At 51.0% G+C, this 21,783-nt stretch overlaps 7 protein-coding genes across 7 annotated transcripts; 6 read left to right on the top strand and 1 right to left on the bottom strand.

Moving 5' to 3' along the window:
* Positions 1–693: 693 nt before the first annotated feature.
* On the top strand, positions 694–1,176 carry STEHIDRAFT_158432 (putative cyclase; the record flags this gene model as incomplete). Its single annotated transcript, XM_007305841.1, has 1 exon — positions 694–1,176. One exon carries the CDS (start codon positions 694–696, stop codon positions 1,174–1,176), a length of 483 nt encoding a protein of 160 aa, XP_007305903.1.
* Positions 1,177–3,183: 2,007 nt separating this feature from the next.
* On the top strand, positions 3,184–5,029 carry STEHIDRAFT_140309 (alpha/beta-hydrolase). The gene is made up of 6 exons (XM_007305840.1): positions 3,184–3,438; positions 3,527–3,660; positions 3,741–3,872; positions 4,031–4,185; positions 4,315–4,614; positions 4,670–5,029. Exons 1-6 carry the CDS (start codon positions 3,285–3,287, stop codon positions 4,833–4,835), a joined length of 1,041 nt encoding a protein of 346 aa, XP_007305902.1. The 5' UTR covers positions 3,184–3,284; the 3' UTR covers positions 4,836–5,029.
* A 962-nt stretch (positions 5,030–5,991) lies between these two features.
* STEHIDRAFT_81397 (alpha/beta-hydrolase) lies at positions 5,992–7,637 on the top strand (the record flags this gene model as incomplete). Its single annotated transcript, XM_007305739.1, has 6 exons — positions 5,992–6,145; positions 6,211–6,344; positions 6,449–6,580; positions 6,698–6,852; positions 6,981–7,271; positions 7,355–7,637. The coding sequence occupies 6 exons, from the start codon at positions 5,992–5,994 to the stop codon at positions 7,482–7,484; spliced, it is 996 nt and encodes a 331-aa protein (XP_007305801.1). The 3' UTR covers positions 7,485–7,637.
* A 202-nt stretch (positions 7,638–7,839) lies between these two features.
* On the top strand, positions 7,840–11,408 carry STEHIDRAFT_81395 (nuclear pore complex protein). Its single transcript, XM_007305738.1, has 13 exons — positions 7,840–8,154; positions 8,235–8,333; positions 8,446–8,782; positions 8,842–8,989; positions 9,052–9,185; positions 9,244–9,584; positions 9,655–9,777; positions 9,831–9,948; positions 10,011–10,398; positions 10,496–10,707; positions 10,777–10,870; positions 10,933–11,056; positions 11,120–11,408. Exons 1-13 carry the CDS (start codon positions 7,916–7,918, stop codon positions 11,301–11,303), a joined length of 2,541 nt encoding a protein of 846 aa, XP_007305800.1. The 5' UTR covers positions 7,840–7,915; the 3' UTR covers positions 11,304–11,408.
* Positions 11,409–11,647: 239 nt separating this feature from the next.
* On the top strand, positions 11,648–13,266 carry STEHIDRAFT_169629 (acetamidase/formamidase). The gene is made up of 8 exons (XM_007305839.1): positions 11,648–11,769; positions 11,833–12,361; positions 12,420–12,447; positions 12,517–12,525; positions 12,606–12,752; positions 12,849–12,976; positions 13,037–13,057; positions 13,114–13,266. Exons 1-8 carry the CDS (start codon positions 11,711–11,713, stop codon positions 13,153–13,155), a joined length of 963 nt encoding a protein of 320 aa, XP_007305901.1. The 5' UTR covers positions 11,648–11,710; the 3' UTR covers positions 13,156–13,266.
* A 1,261-nt stretch (positions 13,267–14,527) lies between these two features.
* STEHIDRAFT_60676 (uncharacterized protein) lies at positions 14,528–16,339 on the bottom strand (the record flags this gene model as incomplete). Its single annotated transcript, XM_007305711.1, has 1 exon — positions 14,528–16,339. A coding segment is annotated over one exon (1,812 nt), but the record flags the coding sequence as incomplete, so codon positions are not given.
* Positions 16,340–18,112: 1,773 nt separating this feature from the next.
* Positions 18,113–21,735, top strand: STEHIDRAFT_169627 (uncharacterized protein). The gene is made up of 3 exons (XM_007305838.1): positions 18,113–18,444; positions 18,963–20,111; positions 20,181–21,735. Exons 1-3 carry the CDS (start codon positions 18,363–18,365, stop codon positions 20,594–20,596), a joined length of 1,647 nt encoding a protein of 548 aa, XP_007305900.1. The 5' UTR covers positions 18,113–18,362; the 3' UTR covers positions 20,597–21,735.
* Positions 21,736–21,783: the final 48 nt, after the last annotated feature.

Raw genomic sequence — 21,783 nt, 5'->3', positions numbered from 1 at the left:
CCTCTTTCCGCTGTATATACATGTGCGTCAGTCTATCCCGTGGGCTCCCTCAATACATGATGCTGTTGTCCGCGGTCCCCTTGTTGCTCGACTATGCTGTCAGAATAGATACCCAAAAGTGCAAAATGAGCTGAAGAAATGAGCCCATGGACAGATTTCGAGGGCCTGTAGTAACTTGGGCACCTCCGCTATAGACCTTGCAATATGTAAATGAGCACAATAACCCAATTTACTTGTTGCAGTAGTATTTCAGCAATTGGATCACATATATGACCTTGCGAACGAAATATATGAGCTTGTAGGACTCGGCAGATTTCCGTGATGGAAGACTGTGATTGTGTGGCACGTGGACCGTGTCGCGTCAGGTCGCGTCGCCTTTGTTGTTCCTTGTTTACCTGCCGCGTTGAATCTTGAAGACCTCCCATCATCGTAAGCGTCGCATCTGTCCTCTTCTGTCGTCCCCTTTGCTTGAGGTGGTCCATTTTTCAGCAAGAGTACTGGCTGCGCCCCGCGTATCTCAGCCTGGTTAATAGTAAATTTGACATTGCAAAGAGCCTTGTGGCACCCAGTCTTCCCGACTTCCCAATAGAGCCGATTGTAGCTCACCGATACACCCCCACCCCATAACGTGGTTGAGTTATTTTTTTATACGTTTTTGTCCTCTCATTCAGCCGACGTTCTTATTAGAACATCATGCAACACACAAACATCGGCCCATTCGTAGACCTGACCCACACTTTGGACGATCGTGTCCCCGTCTATCCCGGCGACCCCGCTTTCAGGCTGGAAGCCCTGACTATCGACGGAATCAGCGTTCATGCACTCTCATGTTCATCTCACGCCGGAACTCACATCGACGCGCCCTCCCACTTCTTCCCTCACCTCCAGACCATCGACTCCCTCTCACTAGGCACCTTCGTCCGCCCGGCTTTTGTTATTGACTTATCTCATAAAAAAGCCCGAGAGAGTATCAACTGGGCGGATGACCTCGCTCCATTCGAAAGTAAAATGGAGAAAGGAATCGCCCTCCTTATCCGTACCGGATGGGATCAACATTGGGGCTCGAATAAGTACTTCGATCATCCTTGGATCGAGAAAGATGCCGCTCAGGAGCTGCTGAAGCGAGGCGTGAAGATCCTGGGGACCGATACTATGAGTCCGGATCAGTCGCCGTAGGACCCCCGATAATAGGTGGGAAGGCCTCTCTGGAAGGTCCAGGATTTGGCCAAAATTGCCGGCTCGGGAAATGGTCAGATTTCGCCATTTTGCCCCGAATTCGGAGAGGCCTTAGGGGAAATCTCCAAAATTTCCCGAATCGCTGGAGAGGCCTCAAAAATCGCCATAAATAGGCTAAAATATTCCTGGAAGCTCTCACGGCTCAGATGCTGCGAGGAAGCACGCATGTGTCCTGCCATCATGTCAATAACCTAACCTACCCTACCCACATCTGCCATTTACCCCCTACATAACCTCAACTTTCACATAACCTCAACTTAACCTAACCTAATCATAACCTGACCTAGCCTACCACCTCGAGCTCGTTCCCAAGCGCCCGTTTGATAGCCAAGCTTAGATTAGGTTAGGGGAAGTTGAGGTTATGTGAAAGAATTGACATGATTGACCACCGTTTGGTGATTTATCCCCTAGATTAGGCTAGGTTAGGTTATGTGAAAGTTGAGGTTATGTGAAAGAATTGACATGATCCGCCCAATTCACACCACATTTCCTCGAAATGACCGACTTCCAGAGAGGCCTAACCACTCGTGGACCAAAATCTCCCGAATTTCCGGGGTGGCCTTCACCTCCGAAAGGCCCATTTTCACCCGAAAAAGTGGGTGGCCTCAGGGTCCGAAATCTCAAAAATTCCCCGAATCTTGGAGAGCCCTTCCCACCTATTATCGGGGGTCCTGTTATGGATCACATGAAGTCGTATTGGGAGCGGGCTGCATAATCGCAGAAAATCTGACGAATCTGGGAGCTCTGAAAGATCTACAGGAGTTGGACCTGACGAAGACAGTTATGGTTAGTTTGATGCCTTTGAAGCTTTCAAAGTGTGATGGGGCTCCGGTAAGGGCGTTTGGCTGGGCTGCATAAGGTGGGTGTCTCTTTGCGCTCAGTTGTGACACGTACTAATAAGCAGATAGATCTTTTCGCGAGCATTCCATGTAGAGTTGCACGATTGTACTAGTAAGCCCCTCTGCCATGATATATTACTCCCGATAGATCAGACCCCTCCTGATATTGCAAGACAGTATGACGGCCGTATAAATACCAAAATCACCCCTCCATACGGGTCTCTTATGGGTCACCATCTTTCCCTCGCCCTACACAACTACCTCGATGCCAAGAGTGCTCGAGGTTGAGAATGTTCCTGAGCGTCTAGATTGACGAAGTGGGCATCTTCAAAAGTTGCTATGCACTCAGCTCTTAAATCGCAAGTGTCTTCCTCACACTAGGCAGGTAGGTAATGGCTTTCGAACCAGACGATGTCTCCATTCCTCCGCCCGGACGCGCCCTAGCAACTTGCGCGGCGGAAGGAAGAAAGGTTTGTCAACGGCAGAAGCAGCCGCGGCAGACACCGCCCGTGCCAAAATCAGAGTCGATACCGAAGTAGCCATGCACTCGGCAGTGAGCAGGAGCAGGGCACTCTCTTCATCCGCGGTTTTAGGCAGCGTCAACTGATCCGATGAATATAGGTGAGTACAATGAGGAAACCATCTAAAAGATATACCAAGAGCCAGTGACACCTTTACTATGCAACGCTCCAGCCGATTATCGATCTGAGTCTGCTGAAAGTCCGCAGGTGTGAGCGGCATGTGATCTGAGGTCGGTCCATCTTCGAATGCTTCGATGAACGAAGGTCGATATTGAACAAAAGGATAAATGTTCGTCGTCCGTGTGCAGAATCGCTTTGTTCGGCTGGGTAGTGCTTATTCAAGGTGAGACGAACAAGGCCACAAGGCTGCGCGCTTCCATCTGCCCTGATGGCAAGCCATTACTAAGCAGTCCCTTGTGGCGCAATTGGCGCTAGAGCTATTGTGCGGCCTACTACTATCGGCGTACATCTCCTTTTTACTTAACTTGTCTTGGGCACTCGCTTGCCCAACGCTCATCTTTCAGCGCATGCCGTCGGAATCTTGGGCGACGTTATATATATACGACGATGAAAGCCGGATCCAATCTAGCCGTCTTCTTCTTCGTCCCTTGTGTGGATCTACATCCTCTCCTGCTTTTCTCAGAGGTTCCTCTCTTCTCCCCCCGCCCACCAAGGCCAATACATCACTATGTCTTTCGTCGACTTCGAGTCATCCTCTGGGCCCCTTCGTATGCATTACAACATTGCCACCCCGACCAATCCAAGCGCGGACGCGATCGACGAGACCCTCCCTACTATCCTTTTTCTTCATGCCATCTACCTAGGACAACAAATTTTCGAACGTATGTGTACTCCTCAGCCACAACCTTCCCCATATCATTTTGCGTCCAGCCTCAATATTCCGACTGCATATTTATCTTCCGGCTATAGTTCAATTTCGAGACCCGAGGCTGAGAAGATTCAACCTCGTTGCGATCGACTCACGAGGTCATGGTGAAAGTCAGGGGCCCATACCCCCGACATGGAGTCCGGCAGCTTCTGCCGAGGATCTTTATTGCTTCATGGTGAGCTCCTTATCTTCGTCTCTGTCAACTGCAAAGTGTTCAATCGTATGCATCCTTCGTCACGCACGACTGAATGACAGCAAAAGCTCAACCTCCCGCCTTGTCATTTCGTATCGATGTCAATGCACACTTTGACTGCTACTCACTTCAACGTTATGTATCCGGAGATGATTCTTTCACAGTTCTTGATCTCCCCTGTTCCCGATCAGGAGGTACGTACGCCATCCAGTCATCCTTTTCAGCGTCTTCCTACCAATCCCACCTCGGCGCCATTTTCTCTTCCTGACGTCCTGTGCCACACTTTGTTATCCTCAACCATCCTTCGGACCCATGCTAATTGGCATTCTTCGCTACTTATTTGTGTGCACAGAGCGAAGATGTGATCTCCGGAAGACAGGAGATCTACGAATGCTGGGCACAAGGATTCGCGGATCCAGATAACGTCGATGAGAGCGCGGTTCTGGACTCAGTCTGGGGTGCACTCCAACTTGCATTCAACAACCTTGAAAACCCTCTCATGACTGCGTACGTCTTTCTATCGACTCCATCCCACATACCATCCAGTCCTCCAAATCATTCATCTACTTGTTTTCATCTCACCCTACCTGAGCGCTCAACATCTTCATTGAATTTGTGTCTTGTGACCTCATATAGGTTATGGAAAACAGCCATTCCACCGGCCATCGTCCAATGGGGAAGCAGTGCCTCCGGAAAGTTCGACGAGTATTATAACACCAACATCTCCTTCTTCGCCAACAGCAAGTCCTTCACAGTCGAGCAAATCACGAAAATGGCGAATACGCCAACCAAGGTCATCCATGGCCAGAACGACGTTGCATATCCTTTGGAGCTGTCGAAGCGTGTAGTAGAAATTTTGAAGAAGGGCGGTGTGGATGCAGAACTTGTGGAGATTCCGGGGGCGACGCATTATGCGTGTGTTACGGCGGCGGAGGAGTGAGTTCAAGTTCGCTTCGTCTTGTTCTTTCATGGTCTCATGCGCCCTCCAAAGAGTGAAACTGACGAGAAGTGGCTGGCTTGAACCTTACAGGATCAACAGTATGCTGCACGAATGGATATTGAAACACACAAAGGGCGAACCCCCAATCCCCGACGAAGCCGTCTCGCCGTGGAAAGACTTCCTCGGAGACTACGAAGAGGACGAAGATACTGATTGATTAGATTAGAACTGTAACTTTGTGGCATGTTTCATTTCGACTTCTTATCTTCATCGCTTTTCCTTCCTCACATGTAGAAACAGACCTCCGCGGCCCTTCTAAGCCTATGTGTCCACATTGCATTTTATATACCGTACATATGTCCCCACTTATGACCAGACACGACTTTTACGAACTTTATCAACCCTTTCTTGACGTGGACTCAGTTGTCGAGCTTCAATCCCACTGCAATGGGTTGGGCTCGAATAAGTCCTCCATTGTGACACAATGGGTGGCCCTCTATGGTCGCGCGGTTTCCAGTACGTTAGGCGCCCGGGTCCTTCCGAGTCACTCCGGTCGATAGATCGCACTCGCGCAGACTCGCGCTCGGACCATCACCTGCCTCTGAAGTCATTATATTCTTCGACGAGCTCAGCTTTCTTTCGCTAAGTAGTTTGCTGAGCTTACCTCTCGGACCATCTAGGACTCATGCGTAGTAAAATGCGATGCCGGTCCCAGCGGATGCCGACCAGAGTTGAACTGGCCAATAGTCAACACGATGGGGAACACCCCCATGCTTATTGAAGTCCGTGCCGCATTCGGCATAGAGCAGGATGTTTCCTTCTCCCGTGGTTGGCAGCATCCAGCATCAACTGATGTCAGGAAAAGGCGATTATGACGGGCCAACGCCGTGGAACAAATACGAGCCGCACATCGAGCCGACGCGAATCGACGATCTGAGCCTCGGGATAGAAGGAAGGTTCCTTCCAGACCTCGCTGGATGTTGAAAAGCCCAGTTTAATTGACGACTTCTATGGAAAGAAGGCGAGGATCGAGATTTTCGCTTTGTTCTCTTGACTTACGCTCATTTGAAGTACAAGGCTGCGGTAGTACTTTCTCTGCTCGGATGATGGCAGGTTATTAACAGACAAGAGACTTGTGGCTCCGCTACTATACAGCCTTCTCCCGATGTTCTTTTTAGCTCGGTGTGGACATTCGCTTGCATGGCACGCTGTCATAGCATGGGACATCCTTATAAATATAAGAATGAGTGATTCCCGCGGACACCTTGCGACCCGTCCTCCCCGCCCTGCCCTTGCTCAGAATTCTGTCTTCGCCTTCTTCCTTTATTTAATTATCTCTTCTCCCTCTGCCCTCCCAAGATCGATTCATAGTCATGCCTTTCATCGACCTCCAGTCATCCTCTGGTCCGCTGAGTATGCACTACACCATCTCTACTCCGAGCAACCCGAGCGCAGACGCTATCGATGAGAGCCTGCCCACGGTCCTCTTCCTCCACGCCATCTACCTCGGACAACAGATATATGAACGTACGTATCCTCTCTATTTACACCGAGCCTATACGAATCTCATCCGGACTGGTTTGCTCATGCAGTCCAGTTCAAGGACCCCAAACTTAGAAGATTCAACCTTGTCGCGATCGATTCACGCGGCCACGGTGAAACCTCAGGGCCCGTACCAACGACATGGAGTCCAACGGCCTGTGCGGAGGACATATATTGTTTTATGGTGAGTTCTCTGAAGCTATCGCACTCAATCTTCGAATAACTTAATTGCGTGTCTTGCCGGTACTCCTTTTTTTGTTCTGCATCTCGAACGGTGAATGCGAATAGCAAAAAGTCAAGCTTCCGCCTTGCCATTTTGTATCAATGTCGATGCACACGTTGTCTGCGGCTCATTTCACTGTGTTATATCCGGAGATGGTCCTCTCGCAGTTCTTCATCTCCCCTGTTCCCGACCACGAGGTATGTGTATACGTTACCCAGCTCGTTCAAATTCCCCCACGGCGTCTTTGTACCTTATTATTCTCTGAGCCGTCGGTATTCATCTTGCCTATCGGCCCCTGCGCCACTCATCTGTAGGACGAAGACGTGATAGCTGGAAGAAAGGAAATCTACGAGTGCTGGGTGCAAGGATTTGCGGACCCGGAAAACGTCGACGAGGCCGCGGTCCAGGATGCCGTCTATGGCGCACTCCAGCTCGCCTTCAATAACCTTGATAGTCCTCTCATGTCGACGTACGTCCCTGTCTTAATTCCGCCCTCCATGGTTCAATTCGATCCTCAGAATTGCCATGTACTCCTCGTATCTCACTCTGCCACGAGCGCTGAATCCCTCCGTTGCTTTGTATGGTACAACCTAGTAGGCTATGGAAGACTGCAATTCCACCGGCCATCGTCCAGTGGGGCCCCGGGAAGTTCGACGCATACTGGAACACCTGCATCTCGTTCTTCGCAAATAGTAAAGCCTTTACGCCTGAACAGATTGCGAAAATGAGGGGCACCCCAAGCAAAATAATCCATGGACAGAACGATATTGCGTATCCTTTGGAGTTATCGGAGCGTGTGGTGGATCTTTTGACGAAGGAAGGTGTGGATGCGGAACTTATGCAGATCCCCCGGGCAACGCATTATGCGTGCATTACGGCAGCGAGCGAGTGAGTCTCTCCCTTTCTTCATCCCTTTGACCGCATCTACTGGCACGGAAAACTGACGAGAAGTGATGGTCTGATCGTTACAGGATCAATACTATGCTGCATGAATGGATTTTGAAGCATACGAAGAGCGATGCTCCTCCCATCCCCGGTGAAGCGATCTCACCTTGGAAGGAATTCCTCGGCGACTACGAAGAACACGAGGATTCAGATTGATTGAAGCCGAACTAAGTATGGCTACATTTTCCAATGTTTCTCCCCATTCTCGTGTATAAACAATCCCCACCATTCCTCGTTTTGTTGAATATTTCGTGCTCTCTGATGTCCTACCTGTATCGAATATACTATATGTATGTTATCAAGTGTCACCAGATATAAATTTTACGGAGTCATTATCGTACGTTCGCCTTCGCCTTGAAGTTGAAGTCGACGAGCTACCAACTATTGGGCCACAATGTCGCTGAGAACTGCTTATTGTGGCACGCACGTGGACTTGGGGGCATGGTTATGTAAGCAAAGTCAACAAGACGCGTCTGTGGCGAGCGCGTTTTGTTTCCTGACATCCACCATCCCCTCTCGCCACATTATCCCCTCGACCGACCTGATATTTCGCGGTAGATCGCTCTCTATTCTCGGTCAATAGTGTTATGGAAGAGGGTACCAGTTCATATGCTGAGGAAGAGGCTACCATTCCACACCCTCAGGAAAACCGGCGGAGCAAGACACCATCTCGCTCACGACGTTGGACAATGTCCGACTGGGGTTATTTCTACAAGGCTAGTGCTGATGTCCTTTCGTTCGGTCAGTCTCGAGATGGAGACTTGTTCGAACTACTCGCCCCTAAGCGAGGGTTTGCGCCACGCATGCAAAAGCTGTGCGAAGAACAGTGCGTAAATTCCTCTCTTAGTATCGTTGGTTCAGGTCGATTGACGAACCGGAGTGCGTTGGTACGCCAATGAACATTAGGCTTGAGCAACTCCGAGAAAGGGTGGATGCTGATCCAGAAGAAGCAAGTGCTCTACTGCTGGAAAGGAATACATGGTGGTTATTGCAAGAGCTTATGACGTGCGTTTCTCCCTCCCGAGCACCCAACTCTCCCCTTGATGTCGAAACCAGAGACCACATCGACTGTTCCGGAAGATTCGTATCCTTAAAATGCCACTTTATTATTTCCTAGTCAACGCAAAGTCACCCCGGTCACGAACCCCCCCTCCGCCCGCACCTTGCTCTCCGAAAACCCCTACACGCCCACCCAAGTCCTCGGCGATGCCATCATGAAATGTTCTCCTACCCTCACCGAACTTAACATCATTCGTGAATGGCTGCAAGATTCTGCTCCATCACCATCATATTCAGAAGCTACGACAGGTTATTGGAAGTTCACGAAGCATAGGGTCTTGCAGGATTTGAGGACAGGTAGTGCTGGTGCGGCAGGTGGCGTTGTAACAGAGATGGATCCGGATGCGCCTGTGAGGGAAGATACGGAAGGTAAAACATTGGCAGCAGACGATGCGGTATGTGGACCGTTGTGGTCTTCCTAGCTCTGGTGCCATATTGATGGTGACATGCACAGAGTCACGAGAAAGCGCTGTCTCAAGCGATTTATGCTTGTATACGAGCAGGAGCTACTATGCAGGCGATTGAGCTCTGTGAAAAGGCTCATCAACCCTGGAGAGCAGCAAGTATCCGTGGTTCTATCGCCTTCGAGTGGAACGCTCTAAGTGAGTTGTCGATATTTTTCGCTCTTTCGCAAATGGGTCATTGACGATACCCATTTACGCAGCGATGAAGAAGAAGCGTGCAGACGAGTATGATTCCAACGACGGGATGGACCTGGACACACCAAAGGATGATATGTGGAATGGCAACAGACGGAGGAAGCTGTGGAAAGCCACATGTATCCGCGCAGCCCACGACGTACGGTCTTTTTGTCCACCTCTAAATATCGCATGTGTTAACCTTCATTCCTTTGCAGCCTCACCTGACCGAAGCTGAACGTATAGTCTATGCCGCCCTTTGTCCTACACTCGAGACCGCCTCCATCCTCTTAACCAGCGCATGCCGAACATGGGAAGACGTCGTATGGGCTCAAGTCTCCGTGCTTTTCGAGGAGAAGCAGAACGAAGCTATACGGGTGTTGGGTGGTGGTGGATTTTGGGAAGATGGGCTTGCGGCGGTGGAGAAAAGTGACAGGGAAGCGGAGAGCGGGGGAGACGAGGATATGGATACGTCGGACGAAGAGTTCTTGGATGAGAAGTGGAGGGACGAGATGGTGAGGTCATTGGCCGTACTGTCAACTGCACCTGTTCAGGATGGGTAAGCTTTCTTCTTTTGTGATCTGTCGTTTTGCCCTAGAAAGGCTTGTTAATGTTCACCTCCTGTTCAGGGTGAAAGCGGACCATCCGTTCCATCGAGTACAATTGCGGATCATGCTTGATCAGACCGGTTCGATGCTAGACCATTTTGCGGAGAATTTGAGCGATGGTGCATATGATCCCAACGCTGCCGAGTAAGTTCTTCAATAAACGACCCAGAGCGCATCTCTCATGGATTGCATTGCAGTTACTCCACCATGACCCGCTTCTTCGCCCACCTATGCCTCTTTCTCCAGATGATCGACATCTCCGTCTCCCCAGACGCTGTCCAAATCATTCTCGAAGCCTATCTCCAAGTTCTCGAGGTGCGTCACACTTGTTGCTTCGGACACTCCTGGCCTCTGTATCTAAAATCTATCCATAACAGGCCGCCGGTCAGAGAGACCTCATCGCTCTATACGCGTCCGCCCTCGGTGACAACGCAACTTCCCGTTATGCCGCCTTCCTCACCTCCCTCGATCTAAACACCACAGAAGACGAACGCCGTCAAGCGCTATCTCGTGCTTACGAGCATGGACTGGATCCGGTACACGTAGCCGTGATCACAGCTAATGAGACGATCAAAAATACGCTGGACGCGCTACCTCCGTTGATCAGGCTGCCATTACCGTCGCCTTCAATGTTAGGGACACAAGAGCCTGTGCCGAACGATTGGGAGAGGACGCTGGCGAGGGCTTTAGAGTGGAGTACCGCTCAGGCAGATACGTTTGGCGTAGCGTTAGGCCATGCGTGTATTGTGTTAAGGTATTTCCTGGGTGAGTATTGTATTCTCTTTCACCCTACCATCCCCGCCGCTTGTTTCATCTTCGCTTGATGATGTGCAACTGAACACGACTGTGCTCTGTTCTCCAGGAGCGGGACGGACAAAGCTGGCTCGACACACTCTCGATTCTCTCCCTCAAGAATTTATGACCATCAGCGAACCCGAAGAAGTAGCAACGGAGTATCAAGACTACAGCCAGTTCTTCCTCATCTGGGATACCTTGGATAGGATCGCGGAAACGGCTGCAGCTGAGCCTACATTGAGTAGGGAATCGAAGGCAGCTTGGTTGAATAGTTATAAGGTATTGCGCTCTTTGATGCTTTCTGAAAGAGCCGTGCTTAACTATTCCTTTCCTGTCGCCCGAAAACAGAACATGATCACGCAGGCGCGGGAACAGCTCATCACGTTGTTGACGACAGATTGGTTACTTTCGGGCTCGGACGTGGATGCGGAGGTTTCTGGCAGTATGTGTACTCTCTTTCTCCGTATGAAAGGCGCTCGAGTTATTGACTTCTCGGTCGCGCAGTGTCATTATCGCCCGAGCGTCATTTACGCCTGCAAGAGTTGAAGAGGATCCGAGCTATCTACGTTCCAGAGATGATCGTTCGTCTACATCATCTGCTGCTCGACTCGCGGTCACGGATCCCAGAGTATGATCCTTCTATGAGTTCTTTCGAACGTTTTCCTAACTTTTTTCTTGCGTTTCATAATAGAAACGTGAAGCACGCACTCGAACTAGCCAACATCGTCGCCGATGCAAGATATGGAGTCGCCGATGCCTTTGATTACGACGGAGCAGGACGAGGTCTCAAGGGATATCTCGAGGCCTTACGTGTGGCGTTCTTGGCGGGGCTGGAGAACGGGGGTTCCGATCCGTTCCGGGTCGTCTTGTCGTGATGCATTGATGCTGACGGTGTGCTTTGTTCTTGTTCGCTTGTGTTGTAGTGATCTGCTCTGTTCTTCGAATTCCATTGTGCTGACCGTTTTGAATGGTACATCCACATTATCGTTCCTGAACCGGGAGCAGTGCACTGCTAAGGGTTTATCGTGCGATCTGCCACACGCGTGCTCAGCGCTCAGAGCTCCCATGATGCTTGAGCTTTTCTCTTTGACCAGAGGACAGGGGCCGAACGTCTGGGATCTTCGGCATTCCGATAAGTATCGGAGTTTGCACGTTAGTATGCTACCCGTGCATAAAATGCTCTCACGATCTGAACCTCTTCTGTGGCCGATATCGAGGTCGCTCGTTCTCTTCCATTCCCAAAGCTCTTCGATTTCATCTTGCTATCATAATTGCTCTTCCAATGCCTAACTCGATCCACAGCGTCGAACCTCATCAACACCATCTAGCCTGGGATAACAGGTCCGCGCCTCCCATTACTCCTCAGTGACATCTCCTACTTATCAATCCACTCACAATCCCCAGCATTCCACCCATCTTACGCATCCAATCCGGCGAGACCGTCACCTTCGACTGTCTCGACGCCTCCAACGGCCAAGTCACCCCCCAATCCGTCGCCACCCTCCTCCCAACCCTCAACTTCTCCCACCTCGATCAAGTCTCCGGACCTATCCACATCGCCGACGCTCTTCCAGGCGATACGCTCCAAATCGAGGTTCTCGAGCTCCAGACGGCACCCTGGGGCTGGACGGGAATATTTCCAGGGTTTGGACTATTGGGGGACGAGTTCCCCGACCCCGCGCTCAAGATATGGGATTTGCATTCAAGGGACGAGGGGCTCGAAGAAGGATATGCGTGGTTCAGTAAGGAGAAGGGAGTGAGAGTGAGGTTGAGGCCGTTTATGGGTGAGATGGGTGTGGCGAGGGGCGTGGATGGGGCGTTTTCGACGATTCCGCCGTATAATACTGGGGGAAATATTGATACGAGACATGTTACGGTGGGGTCGAAGTTGTTCTTGCCGGTCGAGGTGGAAGGAGCTTTGTTTTCGGTCGGGGTGAGTCTAGGAGTTGCTAAGCGCTGGATGTCTCTCAATGGTGTGGATTGTGCGATAGGATGGACATGCTGCTCAAGGGGATGGAGGTGAGTCTTTTGGCCCGAATTCTCCTACATGTCAAAGTTGAAAGGCTGATTTTCTCTCGGCACTGCTAGAGGTCTGCGGTACGAAACTCTGCCCCCAATCGCTTTCGAGGAAGAAAGTTATACGGTCATGCGCTCACTTTAGCATTGCTAAAACGTAGGGACGGCGATCGAAACGCCCATAAAAATAACCCTTCGTTTCACCGTCCTCAAGTCGAAATCCTACACGAAGACGCCACACTTCCAGACGTCGAAAGTCCCTGGAACGGATAACGAAGAGTACTACTGTACTACTGGTGTCGACTCAGGTGAGCCGCTTTCATTTCCGTTCTCCCCAGGACTGGTGGTCCAGGACGAGAGTGCATATTGGCTGGGCTAACATACCGATGTTTGCATGGCTGCAGATATCAAAGAAGCCACCCGAGCAGCGACGAGGAATATGGTCCAGTTCCTTTGTGCAGAGAAAGAATTGACGAGGGAAGAGGCATATATGCTTTGCAGCGTCGCTGGTGACCTTAGGATGCATGAAGTTGTGCGTCATTGTTATACATGCTGCGTTCGAACCGTGTCCTGATATTTTACCTACATGCAGGTTGACATGCCGAACTACGTGGTACGTCTCGTCTCTCCTACCGTAGCTGGGAGGTTTTCTCATGATTGCGGTTCTAGATTGGGATGATGATGCCCATGTCTGTGTTCGTGGGTCAGTAGCGATTTAGCATGCTTTGAAGAGAATTGGTATGGTATATCACAGCAAGCCTCAGACGTGTGTAGGAATGTACAGTATATGGCCGTATCGAAGTTGTATAACACACTGCGAGTCCGATCAATCAGACAGTCTGAACTCTCTCTCATAGTCCCTTTCTTTCTGTGCCTTCTTCAATAACTGACGTCGCTAAAATGAATCACTGCAAAGCGAGGACGCTGATGATCCTAAGGGGATATATTGTGTGTGTTGCAAGGCTGTAGAACGGAGGAGGTCGCGGACAGCATAAAGCCGATGAATATTCCACAGTTTCCGTGACCGAACAACCTCTCACGAGGCCTGAGGTTTAATGCACGAGAGCTTAATGTAAGATGGCGGTTGTGCGGGTCAAGAACCAAGGTTGACTTGATCCAAACGATATTGTGGCCCACGGAAGATGTTCGGGGTATGTGGCACTTAGGAGTGGTGATGGGCAACCCCGCGCGTGGGAGCGTGGTGTTTGGTCTTGTTTGGTCTCCGCCTCACGCGCCACTTCTGATGGTACACCCCTACCAACATTTATTACTCAAAACCAAGAGCTCGGAAGGGCACTAGGGTACTTGTACTATTAAGTTAATACCTACATGAGAGCACTGTAAAAACTCCGAGGGAGTTTAATCTGCTCCTGGTGACTGTAACACCTACCTCTCAGCGCCTAGTTTTCAAGCTCAGTGATCATCCAGGTTACTTGGCTTCACATGATAAAATAGTATCTATGGAGAGTGCGGATATCTACAGGTCATTGATAGTAAGGTTCCTCTCTACTGCTGCAGAAAGATAGGTATCTGTGTCTATACTTGACCCTTCAACATCAATCTCTCGAGAAGCCCTGTATTCAACCATCCGCCGTAAGATCTCTCTCTTCTCCACAATACCACGTCTTGCAAAGATTGTCTTCATCGGTAGCTTTGCTTCAGGGTTGTTGACATCATATATAAAACCATCAAGACCACCAACATGAAGTTGTTTGGCATACTGGTTAGCGAGGTCCGCTCCTTTCATCTGTAGAAGAACATCTAGATTTGTCTCTATCTTCAGAGCGTTCAACTTTGCCAGTCTTTCTGCAGCTAGCTTGACTCGCTTCTCCTTGTTGGCTCGTGCAATAAGTGCCCTTCTCTCTGCTTCTTTGACATGCTCACGTCGTCGCTCCCGTTCATCATGCCTGGCATCAATGGCACGTGCTTCCCCACGGACAAAGGTCTGAGCTTGTTTATTGCACAGTTTGGCATCAGCAAAATTCTCAGTGCTGTTGCGCCAATACATGGCCTGGTAGGTGAAGTGCGCAACCGTGTGGTTTGTCACTTCTCGTGCCCACCGGCGAAACTCGCCTAGACCACCCTCAGAGTGATCGTTGGTGGATGGCATGAAACCCAATTCTCGCTCTTCACCTGTCGCGCCAGCAATCAAGCCACCCTCATTGAATTCCTCAGAGAATCTTTCCCAAGTCTCGAGGGCACCTTGAAGGCACCGAACAGTTACTGGAGTAAGATGTGGTGCTTGTGGCGCCAGCTCCCAAACTGCATTCATCGCATCCTCATGCTCCCACTCCCGAGAATTGAGACATCCTATTTTCCATGATGCATTAGGGTTGAGTACAAGTGAAGGATCTGCAATAAGCTTGCGCAGATGGGCTTTGACCTTAGTATGAATTGGACCGAGGCTAAGGACATTTAGCTTCTCCGATCCTGGGTCACGAACATAATGCATGAAGGGGTAGCAGACAGCATTCCCAAGTACAACCAGTGCCGCCATTTCTGTAAGAGTGGGAATGTCAACAATGGAGTTGTAACAATTCTGCTCGAGATTTGTGAACCCAGGATGAGTCTTTCTGTCACGCATGAGCTCAAGGAATGTTTGATACTGGAAGCGTCGGGCTAACAGTTCACATGAAGAGTCAAGATAACACTGATAACGGATGTTACTGGTGTCGGGGAAGCGTCGAGGTATACCAGTCAGAAACTGGAAATGATCCCGATGATTGTCTTGTACGCCGTCTTTGCTATTGCTGTGGTTGCAGTATGCACCAAATAAAGCACCGGCCTTGCATGCACCACGAGAAGAGGCATCAATAGCATGTCTGGCCGCCTCTGCTGAAACAGTGTCACCGCGAGCTTGTGAAGCGATCCGAATGGTCGCTGCATTGTCTCTGTTTGCTAATAAAATGGGTCCGGTGACACCTGCCTTGGACCAGTAAGCCTGTATAGCTTGATCAGCACCACTCACAGCATTCAATTCTTTGTGCATAGAGCAGCCCGCCCAAAACATCAGCTCCATCTCATGCCTCTCATCGGCTGGCAAATTAGGGTAGAGCTCAGAGCCTAGTTTGAAAGCAAGTGAGTCCAGTCCAGATGAAATATGCTCATCGCGGACAGACGGTGACAAAGAGTCCCAGGCACTTTGACCGCCAACTGCATTAACCATTTGTTCTTGGATATCCGAGAACAGTGTCATTACTTGCAAGAGCTCAAGTTCATGAATCACATTCCACCCAAGATCAACACGAGTGACCTCAGCCTTCCATGCAGCAAGTAGACGGTATAGTCTCTTCTGATCTGCCGCATGATCGGACAGCATCCCTTTCAGGTGGCGAAGGAATTCAGTAACACAAAAACGCCGAGCCTCGGGACGACCAAGGGGAGAGCGATCCAGGGTATCAAACATGTCCGAGAGAAGTCGTTTCCATGCACTCAGCTGGGTGTCACTGGATTTATTCAGAATAGAACCAAACCCTGCCATGCGATTAAGATGATGGAGTGGAGCACCAGGATGAGAGTATGACTCCGGTGCATAAACAACAATAAAATGTATCAGGTATTCAAGGCCGTGATCAGATGTGCCATCCGAACTGATGGTGTTACTAGGGCTATTTCGGATCTCGAATGCTAATTGAATTTTGGCCATTACACCACCCTCAATGAGAACACGTCCAACTGTACGACGACTGGGAACTCTGCCCTGAATGAGAATCTTTGCTGCGTGTGCAAAATCTCGCATTAGGGGACCAACACGATTCTGAGCGCAGCCGGCATCTGTCATTGACCGTATCAGACGACGGCTGGTGTATGTGTAGTGCCCGTTCTTCCATAATATCCACACTGGGGCAGTAACTCGAGATGTGGCCCTGCGATCACCGCAACGCAACACCTTCATTCGGAGAGCCTTGAGTTGTTGGTCCTTGCGTTGTATACGGTCACGTAGGTCAATAATTGTGGACCGCGCCTCGGAAAGTGCATGGGTGGATTGTGCGGCATCAAGGCGGGCACGTTCAGCTACTTCCAATCGGAGCTGGTCAACAGCATCGAGTACAGTATCTTGAACAGCAAGCTTTTCCTGTAGTTGAGATATTATCTCTTCACTATTCAACTTCCGCTCCTTTAGACGACAAAACCTACGGTGCTCATTCCGCAACAGGTTGTGTAGCAAGGTTTGGCGAAGCAGGAGGTAGTCGTGAGCACGGCGATCTGCTAAACGTGACCGCTGAAGCCGTTGGACAGCCTGGTCTCGTATGGTGACCTCGCGACTCTCATTCAGAAACCGGCCGCGAAGACCAGCATTCTCAGAGCTCAGTGAATTGACCTGCTCCAGAAGCGAGGAATTCTGATGCATAAGGTCCGACAGACGAGTGAAATGCACATGATTTACGATGGTAGGAGGGGGTGAAGTAGCTTCAGAACACGAAGACCTCGGTGCAACACGGAAAGAGTGTGGCGTCGGTGCCAATGGATGTGGCGTCGGTGAGGAAACGATAGAGAGGGGGGATTTCGAATGGAGTTTTGCCGCAGATAGCGACGCCGTGTGCTCACGTTGGCGCTTCGTGGGGCGGCGATGAAGCATGGAAGCCTTCTGGGTACGGACTTTACTACCCATAGTAGCGACGCAAAAACAAAGGTTACGGTACGCAAGGAAAGGCGGACGGGTGATGGACGGATTAAACCTATAAGCAACGGATTAGTTTACTCACATTCGGACCAAGATTGACACTTCTTTCCATGAAGAAGATGTATCCAGGCTTCACAAAAACTGCTTAGAACCTACTGGAGATAGTTTCAAGGACAGTGATGTTTCAAACACTGATGTAGGAAGATGGTGAGAGAAATAGTGGAAATAAGACTGATACTACGCACCAAAGACTTGCACAACAAGCCTACCCACAGGACGTTCACTAGTATGCTACGTTAACGCACTCGCCTGAGGTCGCGGCGACCGTCAAGTGAGGAGGGGAAGAAGGTGAGAGCCGCTACATGCCAGCCTCGTAGCAAGCCGTACAATGCAGTAGCCTCAAGATTTCGAACGTCACCATGTCAATTACATACTGGTAAATGTCGACCAGTGCAGAGAAATGACATGGACGTCCTCGTTGATGTACGCAGGCGCTGTGAAAGCGAGAAACGCGATGTCGAAAACGCGTGAGACGCTCCTGACGCTGACTAAGCAAGTCCCGCCACCCAAACCACAGCCTCCAGTCGAGATCGCTTTTCTGCGTTCGAAGAGAGCAGAGCACTTATCCTTTGCATGAAGTCTTGACATCATGCTCTCGTGGATGTTTAGGTGGAAGCATTTTCTTCCATTTGTCTTGCTGAATATTTTGGACTACTGGGGCGGCAGATTTTCAATTTCTGAACTTCCACTGAGGCCCTCGAAAATCCCTTCCACCGAAACACAGTCATGAAGTTGTATATCAATACCCTAACGACGGTCGTGTTGAGAGCTTGATATACCGTCCGAAAAGCGAGCTCGACTGACGGACAACATTTCGCAGCCCAACTTGGTGGTAGCCAAATAAGGCCAAACACCACGCTCCCATACCGCCGGGTTGCCCAACACCATTAGGAGTGCCAAGGCGCTACTAGCGTGGGAAGATGGTGGGTCGTCGGCGGGGACGTTCCCCAAACGGATTTCGTTCGCCCCGTCGCCTTCCCCACCGTCGCCTCCGCTCCCCTCCTCCCTGTCGCCCCCGTCCTCCGAATTTCTTGCTGTTTTTACACCCCATTCATTCCCAACCTCCGCCGCGCCCTCCTCGCGGACACGTTCTTTTCAAGACTATCTCTCTCACTCTCGGATCTGTACGACTACCTATCATCACCCAACACAAGAACTCGGACGACGACCATCATCTCCTACCTCCCAATACCGCCAAGCCATTTGACCAAACTCGCAGAATACCAGAGGAAAAATGACCGGATCTTCTGCATTCTCGGGGTTCAGGATAGGACATGCTGGTGGTACCCACCGTAAAGTAAAAAGGGCTGACTCCTGTGAGTGATATTCCATCTCAATGCGTTTAAATCTGGTCGGACGTCTATTATGTCGATGTGCACATGGTGGTGTAACATCTTTAGGAGATCCAGTGAGAAGAGCGACCGGCGGGCTCTGTGAGTTCGTACTCTACATCGTCGCTCGCACCTGCGCCCGAATGCTCGCTTATCCCGACGGGAACCTGCGGCTATTTTCGCCGTTTGTCACTGATCACACAAATCAGCACTAGTGTGTACCCTGCTCCACCTCATCATCCAGAGTTGCGAAATGGTATTATTATCTGCTGCTGTTCTCAGTTTCTTGGGCAACGCAGAGAGAGTATCCCATGATGCATTCTACGTTTCAACCCTGCAAGGGTTCATCAGTCTCAGTGAGACAGATTGACATGATCGATTTTTGACGAACATAACTTGATGGCATATGGATCTATCGGTGTGCGGGAATTTACAGTGTCTTGCCTGTTCCATTTTGTCTATCCCATTTCCTGCACTTCACAACCTAACACCTCGGTTCCCAGCTTGTTCCACCGGCGGCTTCTACCTCTCACCCTCCTCGGGCGACACCATCGAATACACTTCGGCTCTCAACATCTCCTGGGACACCACCTGCCTCGACAGCACCAACGTCGACATCTATCTCAACGCTCCCGCCGCCGACACCGCCCAGATCTACAAGTGGACCGATGTCTACAACTCCTACGGCTACTACGAGACCTACCTCGAGCCGAAATGGTGGAATTCGACCTCCTCCGTTTCCCTCCAGCTCACCATCGTTGAGTCCGGCACCCTCCCAGCCATGGCCACTCTCCCCGCCGGTCCTGTCTTCACAGGCACCTATACTGCATCGGCATCTGGCTCGACCCCCTCCGCGGCTGCTGTCACGAGCGGCGACTCGACGGTGACGAAGGTCAACAACGCACCGACCACTTCTAGCGGTCTCTCTGGCGGCAAGATCGCAGCAGCCGTGATCATGCCCCTCCTCGTCGTCGGCGCCCTCATCTTCCTCGCCTGGTTCAAGCTCTTCCGCGCGCGCCACAAGGAGAAACACAGAGCGTACGGCGAACACATCGACAAGCGCATGTCCACGATCTCGACCGACTGGAAATCGATGACCCCCTCTGGTGCTCAGGCCGCTATCCGCAACAGCATGGCCGTCCCGGGCAACCGCGCCTCGTCGTTCTCGTTCGGCGCTATTCGTCCGCCGAGCACGTTCGACGCCGATGGAACCACACTTCGCGATTCGTTCGGTACGGACCCTAGCAACGGCCAAGCGCCTTCCTTCACCTCCTTCAGCAACGGGACCGGTCTCGGCGGCATGCACGCGAACAAGAAGTCGATGTCGCAGCTCCGGCCGGGTACGGGTCTCAGGACGGCGAACCCGACGAGCGGCGAGAGGATGTCGAGGGTGTCGTTCGCGGCGGACGTGAGGCCGAGCTCGGAATATACGAGCAGGAAGAGCATAGCGAGTAGAGCGTTCCATACGAGCGTTGTCGTGCCGCCTGTGCCGCAGAGGCAGGATTCGGCGGAGATGTCGGTGTTGAGCCCGACGCAGAGGAGTGGGCCGGTGGCGTTGAGTGTGGAGGATATTAATGCAAGGTTGTCGGTTGTGGGTGGGAATGGGGGAATGAGTGCGTCGGAGGAGGGTGATGTAGGACCGGCGTTGCAGAGTGAGTTTTATCTCTTTACGCGGTTTTCCGTAAAGTTTTTGTACTCATTTGTCGTGACTGTGATTCTAGTGATGGCGAATAACTACTCTCAAGACGATGTTGCCTCGTACGACTCAGGCTCCGTCAACGCCACCGTCAGCCATAATCATGCCTACAGCATGACCCGTACCCCGTCCAACCCGTCGCGTCTCTCTATGTCCTACCAACTGCCGGCCTCGCCTCCCCCCATACACGCAACTATCCCGACCGTCGCGTCTCCCACCGAAGCTTTCGCGTCCTTCGCGTCTCCCACCTCGGCGTTCCCGACGCAAACCGTGTCAAGCCCTACGCAGGCGTTCATGCCGATGCAGTCCCTGGCGAGCTTCTCGTCGCCGGACGATATGTTGAAGGCGTATGCGGAGAGGAGGACTGGGTCGCCTGCGTTGGGGGCCAGTTCTGGGTTGGCGAGTCCACCGGCTGCGTATAATGGGTTGAGGAATGATTGAGTGTGAGGAGGTGAGGACTGGGTGAAGGTGATGAAAACAAGCCTCGCGGCTGCTTGCACATCCGTCCATCCACACACCTATCCGCCGAGCTATGCACTCACCATATGTCCACTCACTAGTCCTTCGACCACTCCTCCGGTCTTGTAACTTCAACCACTCGCCCTCCTCAGTTCCCTCGGTCTTCAACGGTTTTTGGTCCGGCTTATCTGCTTTATTGTTATCGATTATATACCTCCGTCGATGCTCGCTCGCTGGCCGGTCGTCCTACGCCGATCGGTCGACTTGCGTCAGCACCAAGGTTATATCTATCCCTGCCTCTCTGTCCTTTTCGGTGTTCAGTTGTCTATAGTGTATATTGATTGGTTCTTCGCCTCGACTCGGGTATCCCTTCCCTCTTCCTCCCTCTCCTTTCCCTTCCCTCTTCCTCCCCTCCTTTCCCTTCCCTCTTCCTCCCCTCCTTTCCCTTCGCTTTCCCCCGTGGTTTCCTGGATGTGATTCCCTTCTTCCTTCTTCCTCGAAATAATCCCCTGGCTTGGCCTCCTTCCGTGTATTCCGCATTGCACACTAGCAATAGCGCTAGCACTCACGATCACAGTGCTCAGCTCCACATATTGCACCTCTATTCTATTATACTATACCTGTGTTTTGTTTATCGCGGTTTCAGCTTTCCACAGAAGTAGCTATAAGGGTCGCTTGCTGTCCCCCCTCTTCTGGTGTCTGGTGTCGATCGCTCCACCCAATCCCTCTATACTCTATCCTTTTGTTTGTGTCGGTGTCGATGTTCCGATATTTGCACAGCTCTGAGCTATCACATACCTATACCTATAGTTATAGCGATAGTCTCAATTCGACAGGTAGTGTGCTAGATGCTATACCACCCCTTTTTATCCCCTTGTCTCTTGTTTTGGAACTTACTTTCTGTTACCTTCCCGTCGACTCGCTTCTCATTGTCCATAGTCCATACTCGCGCGGTCTTCTGCCTCAGTGATCGGGTTCCATGGGTGGAGTATCCAGAGTGGGTTGAGTTGCCAGTAGGGAAGGTGGTATATACCCTTGATACGCCTCTTCTTTTGTTTGAGCTTTCTTGTTTGTACCAGTTGTGTTGGTTGGTTTTTGCAATGAAAGCGGTGTGTGAACGTCGAGGTGTGGCACCGACACTGGTGTTGAACGTTGAATGTTGAAGCTGA

This window comes from Stereum hirsutum (genome assembly GCF_000264905.1).
Source record: "Stereum hirsutum FP-91666 SS1 unplaced genomic scaffold STEHIscaffold_10, whole genome shotgun sequence".
Taxonomy (NCBI): Eukaryota; Fungi; Basidiomycota; class Agaricomycetes; order Russulales; family Stereaceae; genus Stereum; species Stereum hirsutum.
The sequence above is the reverse complement of the archived record's forward strand: the minus strand, read 5'-3'. Positions and strand labels throughout refer to the sequence as shown.